The following is a 14,557-nucleotide window of genomic DNA, read 5'->3' on the forward strand; positions in this document are numbered from 1 at the left end:
CACTGATATAAAAATCAGACGGTTGTTACTTGCACTGCAGCTGGGCGCTCTGTGTGGAGGTCAGATTTTTTTGAAAAACATTTTTTCCTTTCCCAGATAAAAATCGCCTAAGGTACCACTAGCAATATTCACCTCCTGGCCCAGAGCTGAAGCCACAGGCTTTATTATCAAATCATATATGGTAGTACAGGTTCGTAGTGGTTCAAGACATTTTTTAATCTATACATGTCTACCCAGCACAATTATGTGTTTACACAGTTTGTGTGTAAAAAATGCATTACACATTTACTGTGTCTGAAGGGTGTTACATCAAATGACTTTAAATTCTCCACACTGAACCTTTTCAGAAGATTTGGAAGGTGGCATGTGGTAACACTGTTGGAGCACATGCAGGATTAAAATCCACTAGATGGAGACAAAACATTGTACACCAAGCTCTCTACGCCATAGTCACAGTATATATATATACTTTCATATATTCTAGATTAATCGCACATGCTGAAAGTGAAATATTTCAAGCCTTTTTTTTTAATCTTCATAATTACGACTGACTTCTGATGAAAATGAGATACAGGCTGATTGCCTCTATGCCACGCCACTTTGATGCAGTAATTCATGCAAAAGGAGCTCCAACCAAGTACTGCGTGCATAAATTAACATACTTTGCAGAAGGTCGACATTTCTGTATTATAAATTCTTTATGCTAGTATTTTGAGTTTATGTGTAATGTATCTAGATTATATGAAAGTTCCACTTTTTTAATTAAATTACAGAAAAAAGTTAACTTTTCCACAATACTATATTTTTTGAGATGCACCTGTATACTGTGTATATATACACTGCTTCTTAAATGCTTTCAGAGACATGGCTATCATTGGTGTGACTAAATTATAATTAATAATTATAGGATAAATAAGGAATCGGTGACTCCAAGTCCTAATAATATGAATTCCAAAAATACCTGCATAAATATATTCATGACAAACTATCTGCAATCTCTGAATTTCACAGCTTTCATTAAAAGCGTCTAAGATCATCGGTGCTTATTGATTTGTAGCAAATGATGCCAGTCTTATTCATGAAGTCACTGGCTGAATGCCCTGTGTATTAAATAAAAATTCAGCTTTTCACCCTTAAAAGCACATGTGTAGAAACCTTGCATGCACAGTGCATAACAAACTGAAAAAGGAATGTCAGTTTTATATATATATATATATATATATATATATATATATATATATATATATATATATATATATCATTTGACCATCTGAAAAACTGCATGATATAAGCCTCATGAAGCTGCTTTCTCACATTGCACTCTACTTGTCGTCTTTTTCTCAGCCTTCAGATGGGAAAGAACGTCCTGCAACTTGTTTTTTTATTTAGAGGAAGTGACCCAATGCGTAGTGGAAACTCATTCAGATTAGTGTACTAGTTGAAGCAGAGCAGCCATGATGCTAACCTGTTCCACTGCTTTCTTGTTACTCTTCATTGTTCCCTCTACATTTCCATCTACACCTGCAAGCATCGGTGAGTCCTGCTTTTACATCTCTTCCAACCTCAATATAATATTCATAACATTGTCAAAAAATGCTATTGATTCATTTGTGTTTCTTGTTTAACTTTCTGCTGATGTGAGTCACCATTTTGTTCCAGAGGCTGATATAGTGCAAGTGAAATATCCAAGACACCCAGTAAGGAGAACAGAGGGACAGTCATTGACTCTCAGCTGCAGAGCAGAGTATAAGGAAGAATCTTGTGGAAGCATCTCAGTCAAGTGGTGTCTTTGGATTCAACAAAATACCTGTAAGCCACTTACTGACCCAGACAGATACTTATTCAGTATCAATGAGACTATAATCAGCGGCAAAACCGTGTTCAGGCACCGAGATGCTTTTGTTACATTTATACAGCTGAGTCTCAGAGACACCGGCTTGTATCAGTGTAATGCTGAATGTCAGTCCACTAGATCCACAGCTATGGGACATCTCATCAACGTCACTGTAACAGGTATGAGCTTTGTTATCAATAGCTAAAAACCGAATAGATCAAAGCTTATGAACAGTTTCAGAATTTTACCACTTTTAAGTACATACAGTGCTCCTAATATTAATTTCAAAGAACTGTACATTTTGAAAAATGTGTCAAAATACAGCAAGGCGATACGGTTCATGATGAACCAAAACATCTCAAGGACTACTGGTTGCTGAAATAGACTTTAATTTACAATAAATGAAAGTAAGGGATATGCCATTAAGTCCAATTTGAATGAAACAACAAAAGAGCTTTTCTTTTTAGATCTTTAAATGATAATAACCTATTACTTTTTTCTGCCTTCCACCTAAAGATGGTAAACTTTTCACTTCTGTTACAACACTATACTATAATATAATTTTTTTTTTTTAAATTCTGTTGTTAAACATGGCCATGTAATGGGTCAGCTCCGTTAATTGTTCTACTTTGTTTACTTATTGGCTTTTTACAATGTATATGTCCGTTGAACTTTGTAACTTTTTTAATGATCTAATCAGGACAGGATTCGACAATGAAAACAATCTTCAAAGGCGAGATTAATAACGGTCTGAACTCTCTTAACCAGAATGAGCGATGCAGCGTGGATCTGTTTCTTCTGGCAATCAACATCTTCATCCTTTTATGGATCTATACACTGTGATCACTTCATCGTCTTGGTACAGGAAATGCAGTAAATAATAAAACTTTATTATTATAATCATACATATCATTTCAGTGGCATGTTCTCCTTTTCCTCTGCTAGTTATGTTGCATTGCTCATGTTGCACTAAAGTGTGTATTCTGTGGCGTAGGCGTAATGTGTAACCAGTAGTCTTAACCTTCAAAACTCAAGCCACAACGACCTGTAAGAATCTTTCCGGTTCTCTGTACATCTGTGCACTGCTCATGAGCTCAACAGGAAGCAGGGTACATTTAAAAAGCTTGTAAGAGTCCATAATATCTAGTTCAAAGGTTACTGGCAGGTTTGTTGTACAAGTCAGATTTTTAGTGAAGCCTCTAAGGCACAAAAATTAATGACCAGGTGTTTCCCTATAACCAGGTTTTTAAATAGCGCAGTTGTTCTATTTCTTATCATGAGGGAACAATAATATGTGGTTTATGGCAATTGCAAACTCTCAAATGTCCTCTTCCTGTGGTAATCACTAAAGCTATTTTCTCACTGTTCATCACATACAAGTCTCTCTTAGGTAAACATAGTTACAATTCTACTGATTAGTAACTTAATACCAATAATAAGATGGTAAAAGTTGCTTTTTTTGCCTTCTTTTGCTTGATTTGAGAAACAGAGAATCGGTACAATCTATCTTGCTCTCTACAGCTCTAACTCTGGAAACTTTAAACTCAATTAAAGGATGATGTCAAGCTTGAAAGAGGAGTGGAGGATTGAATGAGGTCATCTGTCAAGCAAGTTATGCACTTAACCTTTTATGCATAATAATAATAATAATAATAATAATAATAATAATAATAATAAACATATCCAGATTTGTATTACTCAAAATTGCATGTAATATAAATTTGGACTCTGCAATGGGCATGGCCCCCTATCCAGGGTGTCCCCCGCCTCGTGCCCTGAGGTCCCTGGGATAGGCTCCAGGCTCCCTGCGACCCAGCAGTACAGAAAATGGATGGATGGAAGGATAAATTTGGACTTTTTCAAAATATTACAAATTAATAAATAAATAAATAAATAAATAAATAAATATAAAATGGGATTTCCCTGTGTAGGACTACAATACGTCAAAGACATCAGGAAAATTTGATAAGCCGCTTTGGGCGTGTTACATCAGGCAGCTGATTTCGGAGATCATTTTTAAACAGCTACAGCATTCATTAGTTGGGTTTTTCTGTTTGATTGTTTGTTAGTTTTAATCCTTACTTTAGGATACTGTGTAAAATGTTTGGAAAGATATAACAGAGACATGCATTAGTGAAATGTCAAATAGTCTAGAGAACACCAGGAATCAGAATAATGCTTTATGTTAAATAACAGTAATGGTCTCAAGTGATTTGAAGTTGATTTACATATCTTATATTATCCTAACAATAGACATAAATGTAGACACTATGCAAGTTAAATTATCATTCTAAGATCTTGGTTGAATGGAAATTTTACTAGCTCCAGACTTCAATGACATGCCATGTGATTTTTAAGGCGTTTCATTCGGCCAGTGAACTGCATACAGAGTTATACATTGCTGGAAATCACTCATATTTAAACGAAATACCAGTTATCCTGACCTATTTTATACCTCTTTAAAAAAAACGGAACAGAGAAATAACTTAGCACTTGTGGACAGCCATGTCTACATACTGGAAATGTACTGTGTATTTTTAGTCATTAGAAATGACTGCCTTAATACATTACAGGAAATGATTACATTTCAAAAGCTTCACAGTTCTTGGACACATCTTCAAGGATGCATGGTGTGCTCATAACCTCTTATGTCTTATAAAAGTAAAAGACATTACTTGCCAGATGCTGCTGTTTCACAATGACAATAAAAGGTGAAAAGGAAGAATGTGGAGTCTCAATTTTTGGGCCTTTGGCCCTCAAGGTTTTTTTTTACCATATTGTACAGATGTTCCAAAACAGCAAATCCCCAAGATTCATGCATACAATAAGGCCATGATTTACTAAGATTCCAAATAACGCAAGCTCACATGAGTGAGTAAATTGTGCGGAGAAAAAAACGGTGTTTTGCAGCTATTTCGCAAATAATAATAGTGTGATTATGTCACATGTTAATAACTGTAGAAAACAATATGAAGGGGAGACCAGAAATAGTTGTAACATTGTGTAAGTTGTAACAGCACCAGATCTCCCAAGCAGGTCTAGTGATATGATCACTAATGTACAAACTCACTTGCTTCCTGCATGCACAGTGACATGGCTGTGTGAACATAACTGGAGATTCTACAGTGAGAAAAGACATTTTCAGGTAAGAAGGTAAAAAAATTTTTTTACCACATTCACTCTAAAAAAGAATACACTGCCTCACCTTTAAAAAATAAAATAAGGTAATAATTTGCATGCACCTTTTTAAGTAATTCCTGCGACTTTTATAGTTAGACTAACCCAATTTGATTTGACCTCTAATAGCTTAATTACATTGAACCAACTTAATTTTAATTACAAAGTTTTGGTGGTATTAAGTGGTCAAATTACTTAATTTAAGGTATTCTAACTTCTTTATTTTGTTCCATTCTACTCCATGTGCATGCAAATTGTTACCTTAATATTTTTTAGTATTAGTAACTTATTTCACTTCAGTCTTAAACTCCAGTTTTATGATCAAACTGTTTATTATAAATTAGGCAATTCTCTAATTTCTTCATAATCTGGATCTTCACTCGGTGCTCACTGAGGATCTCCCTCGAGGTCTTGTGACTGACTTGGCCAGTCTAAAATCTCCCTCTTTTTCCCCCTGGTAAAGTCCTTTGTTGAGTTGGCAGTGTGTTTTGGATCATTGTCTTGTTGGATGTTAAAGTTCCTCCTAATTATTTTGGATGCATTTCTGGGTAAATTGGCAGATAAGATGTTCCTGTAAACTTCTGAAGTCATTCTGCTGCTACCATCATGAATAAAGATTAGTGAACCTGTTCCAAAAGCAGCCATGCATGCCATAACACCTCCTCCACCAATTCCAGGTTTATATATATATGTATATATATATATATATATATATATATATATATATATATATATATATATATATATATATATATATATATATATATATATATATATATCCTGTGTTTATATATAAGCAGAAGTATATAAACACAGGATACAGATTTTAAGTGTGTGGATTAATCCCTATTGAGCAAGCAGGTGGCAAGGAAAATCTCCCTAAGATGATATGAGGAAAAAACCTTGAGAGGAACCAGACTCAGAAGGGAACCTGTCCTCATCTGGGTAACAACAGATAGTGTGAAAGTAAAAGAAAGTTCATTTAGGTTTATACATGAAGTCTTTGTTGAACTAGTCCACTGTTCACCAGAGGAGAACCATGTTTCACATATGAGCTTGTATGTTTTGGCTCATGAGCAGATCCTTTCTTTCTCCACACTTTGCTCTATCAATCACTTTGCTAGATGTTAATCTTGGTTCCAGAACTTTTGTGGCTCATCTCTGTATTTCTTTGCAAATTCCAATCTGGTTTTCTGATTTTTACTGCTGATGAGTGGTTTGCATCTTGTGGTATGGCCTCTATATTTCTGTTCTCAAAAGCTTTTTCAAATGGTGGATTGTGATACCTTCACACCTGCCCTGTGGAGGTTGTTGACGATGTCACTGACTGTTGTTTTGGGGGTTTTCTTCACAGCTCTCACAGTGTTTCTCATCAGCTGTTGTTGTTTTCCTTGGCCGACCCAGTCAGTGTCTATTGTTCAGTGGTTTCTTTCTATGCCCAATGTTTGTGCGATGCCTCACAGACTCATTCACACCCTGGGGCAAGATAGCATAGGCGACCCACCAACTGGTAGATCTATGTGTGGTGGGAGAAAACCCGGAAGAATCCTGCACAGATTCAGGGGGAAATGCAGTTCCACATAAACAGTATCCACATAAACAGGTAAACTGGTCTATATGAACCATACATATACACAATACAACATAAATCCACTTGGAGGAAGGAGTAGGGATTATGATTCCCAATTAATTTACTTTTTATTTCTACAAGGGCCGAATTAAAGTGCATGAAGTTTCTCCATGCAGACTTTTAAGTCTCAATATGTTTATTAGTGAATAGTGATGGACATTGAGTATTGAGTTGCTTTCTATTTCAAAGCCACTCTAGTGTTTCACTAACAGTGTTGTGTGTAATGACTGAAAGACAATATACATGCATTTTTGGTTAAAGCACTGTCTTTAAAAATATTCAAAATTCAAAAATATTACTTCTTAAAACATGACCTTGAGAGTTCAGAGTGATGGTCTAATGTAAATGATGTACTTCAGTGGTGTAATTTAGTGTGTAAAATGGTGCTGTCACACAGAATTCTGGTCCACAACAATTCGATTTTCAGACTATAATATGAACATTTCAGACTTTTTATATTTACAATTTTGCTATGGATATTTAAATGTATATTCACAATTCTCAGAATGTTACGGACTTTTCTACCATTTGGGGCCATCAACAAATTTTTCAGGGGCTATAAATATCTTCATTTTGTTATTTGTAATTTTTCACATTTTATTTACCAATTCAAGGTTTCAGAAATTCTTGAAAAAAGGATTTGTATATGAGTGAAAAATTCATTTTGTGTTGTGTTGCTTTTTACAGGATTATTATATACAATGATGATTAAAAATTATCACAATTAGGCTGAAATAGGAGCAAATGAAAACATTTATTAATTAAGCAAACTATATAAACACTATGTAACAACTATTTACAAGTCATTTATTTACAGCAGTCATCTATGCAGGATCCTTAGGCTACTAAAAGGAAATAAGGGATGGAGTGCTGAGGGATGAGGGATGAGTATTGAGGGATAGAGTGCTGAGGTATAGAATGCTAAGGAATGAGTATTGAGGGATAGAGTGCTGAAAGATGAGTGCTGAGGGATAGAGTGCTGAGGGATAGAGTGCTGAGGGGTAAGTAATGAGGGATAGAGTGCTGAGGGATGAGTATTGAGGGATAAAGTGCTGAGGGATGAGTATTGAGGGATAGAGTGCTGAGGGATTGAGTGAAAACATAAAACGAAGAAAATGTCTGTCAGGAAAAAAAAAACTTTTGGGAAGATTAAACATATTTATATTCATTTGAAACATTACATATTATTCACTTTTAAATGCTCACTGTAGTATTATTATTATCACAGTTTATTATCACAGTAGTAGTATTTCTTAGGGCAATTCGGTATTGATTTTGGCCCCTAGGCTCTGCCTCTCAAATTTTAAAGGTGGATTTGTAGAAATTAAATTTGTAAATAGACTATTTGTGCTATTTTGCATGTTTGAAAAAAATATATGTAACATCATTTAAATGAAGATAACGTGAATAATAATACATAAAAGCTGTCTGTGCGAGAACGTTGGAGGTATTTTAACTTCATCAGTATCGGTGTTTGTTTTTAGTTTACAGTAATGTTGCTAAGTTCTGTTTCTCTCCTCTCATCCTGCAGAAATGTTATACTGCAGTCCCAGATTACTTGCAAATGGGTACTATAATCCCAAGGACCCCACGATTCGACAAATCTGCTATAAGGAGACCCCCAGAAGGTGTGTGTGTGTAACACATGTTTATTAATTCAGCAAACAAGTTGTCCCTCTCTGCCTGTCTATATTTGTTCATTCTCTCTCTCTCTCTCTCTCTCTCTCTCTCTCTCTCTCTCTCTCTCTCTCTCTCTCTCTCTCTCTCGCCTCAGGATCTTCAAGAAAAGGAAAAGGAAGCACAGAGTGGGCGGATCCTGTCTCAACTTAATTAGCGAATTTGACGAGTTTGACTTCCAGAGTCTGGAAAATGGTGAGTTCCTCAAAACGTACAATATCAGGTGTAACATGTCTTTAAGTAAGATGGACTATGCTGTGACATAAACTCATTGTCAGGTCCTGATATAAGAAAATAATGCACATCTGCCAGCCAATCTGAAACAAGTTTTTTCTCTGGCCAGGGTATGAGTAGATGTCACATTAGCCGCTCTCATTAGCTAGTGTGATGCATCAACACATCCGCCATATTGGAAGGGAAAAATTCGATTGTAAGGCAACATAATCTGCCTTAACTCCAACATAAACTCCATAAGAGTTAAATGTGTAAACGTTTTTGTCGGCCAAACTAAACTTGTACACACACACACACACACACACACACACCTACTGCTCTTAACCCACGTCTCAAGTTTATTATGCAGAGCTGTGTAAACTAATCTTTGTTTCTTTACTTGTTTAGAATGTCCCATGCTGACATCTGAAATATTTCCTCAGCATGCTTCCCCACCCATCAGGTAAGATCTATCTCTCTCTCTCTGTGTGAGAGTGTGTGAGAGTGCGAGTGAGTGTGTGCGCGCGTTTGTGAATGAGTGTGTGCGCACGCATGTGTGTGTGTACTCCTGCATGACCATGTTGTCCCTCCATCTCTCCTCAGATGTTTTTTAGTTGTGAGGAAGATGGTTCTTCTTCCCCTTCTCCTCTGCCTGCTGGGGTTTGGTGAGTGTGTACATACATTCATTATCTTTCCCATCAGTTATTAAACACACACACACACGTTACATGCTAGCCTTACCTAATAAACCTGTAATGTAATGGGTTTGTTGTTGTGTTTTTGTGTGAAGGTGTTTGGTTTTGCTACACAGGTATTGGTAAACATCTGGTTCAGCCTACACGATATTTGACACAGGCCACATACATACAGAATCAAGCACGTCTGCTTGTAAGTGACATCAGTGCCTTAACACTTACTGATGATACACCACTTTAGCTAACATTATGTGTACAGTGTAGAGCATAGTGTTTAGGGAGTAGTGCATAAGGCATAATGTTTAGGGTGTAGTGTATAGGGCATAGTGTTTAGGGTGTAGGGTGCAATGTGTAGGGTGTAGGGGCAGTGTTTAGGGTGCAGTTTTCAGGGTGTAGGGTGCAGTGTTTAGGTTGTAGGGTCAGTGTTTAGGGTGTGGGTGCAGTATTTAAAGTGTAGGGTGCAGTTTTTAGGGTGTAGGGTGCAGTGTTCAGGGTGTAGGGTGCCGTTTTTAGGGTGTAGAGTGCAGTGTTTAGGGTGTAAGGTGCCATTTTTAGGATGTAGGGTGCAGTTTTTAAGGTGTAGGGTGCAGTGTTCAGGGTGTAGGGTGCCGTTTTTAGGGTGTAGGGTGCAGTTTTTAAGGTGTAGGGTGCAGTGTTTAGGGTGTAGTGTTTAGGGTCTTTGACTGCCTCCATTCATGGTCTTTTTATTTTGTAATTTCAGGAAGAGTTACAGAAACTGGCGATAAGACTACAGAGGCTAGAACAAAAAGTGAGGAATCACACACACACACACACACACACACACACGCTCTGCAGCTCTGCTACATTATTTTCATGTGATTGAATTGAAATGAAATGAATTGGCCAGTAAAAGGAAATAAAGCGCTGGGGAATGGGACGACTCGGCCTGCTGCTATATTCATTTACGCTGACTCTTCATCACGTCATGAACATTTTATTGATTTTTGATTTGATTTCTTTCACAGGATGTTGATGAACTCATACGCAGGGCGCTCAGCCTTTACCGAGCTGATGGTATTGGAATGGCAGACTACGCACTGGAGTCTCTAGGTAACTCTCACATCCTTCACGTCTAAATGAGTCATTGGGATTTTTTAAATGAAAAATGGGATAAAACTGGAGCTCTCGTGTCCTGAGTGGTGCGACAGAACAGCGTTCACTCTGTGCTCAGGAGATCACAAGCTACAATCCCAACTGTGCCAACTGTGTGTGTGGGTAAAAAGACCCAACTGACAGTTCCATACTGTAACACTACAAAGTGTGCAAATGCACACTTAAGGGGGGTGAATCCTTATGAGATCAAACAGTTTTAGGTTGTAAGACAGAGATATTATACTGATATTAATCCTACTGTATTTTTAATACAGTATACATATACAATAATGTATTTTTTAATAAATTTTCTTGTTATTTTCTTTAACTGTTAATGAATGTGTGTGTGTAGGCGCCGCTGTGATGGCCAGTACAGAGACACTTAATACTAAATACTGCAAAGTGTTCGGCATCAGTGTATGGTGCAACAATAATGGTCACACTTTATGGTCACACTTTATCTAGCGAATAAATTAAATCCACCAGCCAATCAGCGATAATAATGTTTTAATGGTATTTTCTGTTCTACAATCTAAAAAACAATATTTAATAATATTAAACATGACAATCGACACTTTATTACACATCTTCCAGGGAAAGGTTAACAAGAAAGATGGAGGAAATCTTCTCTGAGAATTCACTTATGACCAGGACGGAGAACCGATCCAGACCTTCAAAATTCCGGTGAGAAAGAACAAATTTTCTTTTCTTTTTTGTTTTCCCAAAGTCCACTACTGAAAACGTTTTAAGAAACGGCGTTTCTCAAAGGAAACATACAGGTTGGAGATAAGCGATATGTGACGAACGTACGTGGTAGTGGACTCGGACGTCTGGAACTTCCTGTATATTATATTGGGATGTTTGTGTTTTTCAGAACTCTACGAGTGTGGCTTATGGACTGGTGGAGCTGAGGATCTTCAGTAATTGGGGTCACCCTGAATAAACCTGTGTGTATCGCTTAAGGGTCCACAGCCAACCTGTCTGGTAAAAATGGAAAAGTACAATCAATGATTTGTACAAACAAACAAAAAACCCAAATATAATACAAAATGAAAAATGTCATATATAATATATATATATATATATATATATATATATATATATATATATATATATATATATATATATATATATATATATATATATATGTATGTATGTATGTATATATATATATATATATATATATATATATATATATATGTATGTATGTATGTATATATATATATATATATATATATATATATATATGTATGTATGTATGTATATATATATATATATATATATATATATATATATATATATATATATATATATATATATATATATGTACAGTGCATCCGGAAAGTATTCACAGCGCTTCACTTTTTCCACATTTTGTTATGTTACAGCCTCATTTCGACGCTCCCCAAGCAACCTGATGGAGCTTGAGAGGTCCTGCAAAGAAGAATGGGAGAAACTGACCAAAAATAGGTGTACCAAGCTTGTAGCATCATACTCAAAAAGACTTGCGGCTGTAATTGGTGCCAAAGGTGCTTCAACAAAGTATTGAGCAAAGGTTGTGAATACTTATGTACATGTGCTTTTTTTGTTTTTTATTTTTAGTACATTTGAAACTTAAGAGAGTTGGTCATGCAGCAAGTAAATGACCCTAAGCACACAAGTTGTTCTACCAAAGAATGGTTAAAGAAGAATAAAGTGAACGTTTTGGAATGTCATGTTCCAAGTCAAAATCCTGACCTTAATCCAGTAGAAATGTTGTGGAAGGACCTGAAGCAAGCAATTCATGTGAGGAAACCCACCAACTTCCCAGAGTTGAAGCTGTTCTGTACTGAGGAACAGGTTTAAATTCCTCCAAACCGGTGTGCAGGACTGATCAACAGTCACCGGAAACTTTAGTTGCAGTTATTGCTGCACAAGGAGGGTCACACAGAAATACTGGATACTTGGTGCCATTTTTCCTACTTGGAAGTTTGTAGATACTGGAATGCAGAAAATAGCAGAATTACCTTTAAGCCATCTATCCTGCGACTCAACTGCATACGTATGTGTATGTACTCATTATGGGGCTGGGGCCGTTGTTTACATGTCTTTTAAGCAGAACCATCCATCTTGAAATGGCCTACTCATTGGATACAGATTCCTGTATTCTGGCCCCTCAAAAATTCATATGCAGAAGAAGTCAAGTTTAGGAAATATCAGACAATAAAAAATTACATAGGAGTAGAGCAAGAACCAACAGAAGGTCTTGCTCAGCTGAATTACAGTCAGATTAAACATGCAGTGCTGAATGAGGGACTCAAATGGAGTTTTAATCCTCCCTCAGGAGCTCATTATGGAGGAGCATGGGAAAGAGTTATCAAACTATTAAGATGGTTCTGCATTCTGTCCAAAAGTAACAAGTTTTAGATGATGAGGGATTACATACAGCACTCTGCAATGTAGAGGCTATAGTCAACGATTGTCCTATTACTACAATATCTGATGATGGCAATGATCCTGAGCCTCTCACACCTACTCATCTCTTATGGTTAAAAGGAAAACCAATTCTGCCACATGGACTGTATGAAAAACAATCGAGACAGAGATGGAGACAACACCAGTATATTTGCGATTTTTCTGGATAAAAGAACATCTGGCATTAATGAAGTGAGAAAGAATCTAATGCCAGGAGATATAGTTCCTGTCATAGATGATATTTCACCCAGGAGTTCTTGGCCTATTGGACAGATCACTGAGACTTTACCTGGTAGCAGAGGATGTGTTGGACGTATCCTTGTCAAAACAAAGTCTAATATTCTGGAGAGACGGACCAATAAACTCCTTCTTGTACTTCTTTGTCTTCTTCAAGAAGTTACATAGCAGTAACTATATTGCTTTATGAAGGTCATGAGCTCAATGGACAATTCTACTATTTTAAACCGATTTCTTTAGAACTGTTAATTTTTTGTACTTTTCTGCAATATTGTTTCCTGTGGATTATGTATTTTGTAGATCTTAATAGCCTGTATATTTTCATGGCTCCTCAATATATTCATATATTTAATTACCGTAATAGACATTATGGCAAATAACAAGGCAGAGACATGGATGCCATAAAGTTACATATATGAAATTATTGGACAATGTATCAATCTTTTCATTAGATGATTTGGTACAGTGTATGTTTCAGTACATGTTTCTGCATTCTGTGTTTCCCTGAGGGAGGTTTTTGCACCTGCATTTGCTACTTCCTGTGGGCAACCTTTCTTTTTTTTTTAACAGTTGTGGTAATGGGTTGTAAGTTTTTTGACCTACACGTGAGAGTACTTTTGAATGGCCTAACTTGCTTGTTTTTAGCTTTGCAATTTCTTTCTTCCAATAAAATGTCAAGATTTTCTCTACTTTCTCTATTAGTATCAAATAAATTGAAAGGCAACCAGTACATGACTTGATTGAACATTTGATGTTCTATTACTAAAATCTTGCTCGTTGTAGCAGTAATATTGATTATAGTCTTATAGAAACAAAGGTTTCACTTCCTCCAGTCAAATTTTATTGCCTGTCATTACCTTCCTTTGTGTGGGAGGATATTTATTGTGTATATAATCATTAATAATTTCTTTTAATAATCATGCACAGAATACATCCCAAGAAAGATATGCAAAGTTGTTTTAGAGAGCATAGAACAGTTCTTTTTTTTGTCATCATGAGTTATGGGAAACTATTGAACATTTCATTTATAACAACCCTTATACATTCAAGTTTTGGCAGAAAATAGTGCAATTTCTTAACGAGAGACTGAAATCTTGTTTTAGGTTTATATAAATGTTACACAGACATGATGGGAATATAACAAGAGGATACATTTATATTACTGGTTTGTTTTTGATGCTTAGGAAATCTCACATTCATCATATGAATAACATCCACACTGTATATTCCTTTATAATGCATTGGCTTTATAATGTAATTACCAAAAAAACAAAACAAAAAAAGCTAAATTCTTTTTCTCGTTGGTTAAGTATGACTCTAGGTTTTACCAAATCTTACAGGTTTTCAGTCACCCATCTTCATATTTCCTTTACAGTTAGGTTAACAGAATTAGGAACACAAGCACTATTTACAAGCCACTAGATGGAGACAAAGCTTTTTGCACGAAGCACTGTAGGCCATAGTCACAGTCCACTGTTCAACAAGATTTTATATGTATATACTCTGAAACATGTACAAACACTTCAA

The 14,557-nt window shown here is 36.1% G+C and overlaps 1 protein-coding gene across 3 annotated transcripts; it reads left to right on the plus strand.

Annotated features, from left to right (window-relative positions):
* The first annotated feature begins 1,396 nt into the window (after nucleotides 1–1,396).
* On the plus strand, nucleotides 1,397–2,739 carry zgc:174945 (uncharacterized protein LOC793867 homolog). Of its 3 annotated transcripts, none has more exons than XM_047154363.2 (3): nucleotides 1,397–1,533; nucleotides 1,660–2,013; nucleotides 2,535–2,739. In XM_047154363.2, the coding sequence occupies exons 1-3, from the start codon at nucleotides 1,455–1,457 to the stop codon at nucleotides 2,675–2,677; spliced, it is 576 nt and encodes a 191-aa protein (XP_047010319.1). In that variant the 5' UTR covers nucleotides 1,397–1,454; the 3' UTR covers nucleotides 2,678–2,739. The 3 variants fall into 3 exon arrangements, with proteins under 3 accessions (XP_047010319.1, XP_053535466.1, XP_047010320.1); XM_053679491.1 differs by having other exon boundaries at nucleotides 2,540–2,739; XM_047154364.2 differs by having other exon boundaries at nucleotides 2,603–2,739.
* The last annotated feature ends 11,818 nt before the right edge of the window (nucleotides 2,740–14,557 follow it).

The sequence above is a fragment of the Ictalurus punctatus genome, chromosome 3, assembly GCF_001660625.3.
Source record: "Ictalurus punctatus breed USDA103 chromosome 3, Coco_2.0, whole genome shotgun sequence".
NCBI lineage: Eukaryota > Metazoa > Chordata > Actinopteri > Siluriformes > Ictaluridae > Ictalurus > Ictalurus punctatus.

Bases quoted from the DNA above. Each gene is read 5' to 3' on its own strand.
- zgc:174945 (XM_047154363.2), top strand. From the start codon at position 1,455: ATGATGCTAACCTGTTCCACTGCTTTCTTGTTACTCTTCATTGTTCCC. The intron at 1,534-1,659 runs GTGAGTCCTGCT...ATTTTGTTCCAG, and splicing joins ATCTACACCTGCAAGCATCG to AGGCTGATATAGTGCAAGTG. The intron at 2,014-2,534 runs GTATGAGCTTTG...TGATCTAATCAG, and splicing joins CATCAACGTCACTGTAACAG to GACAGGATTCGACAATGAAA.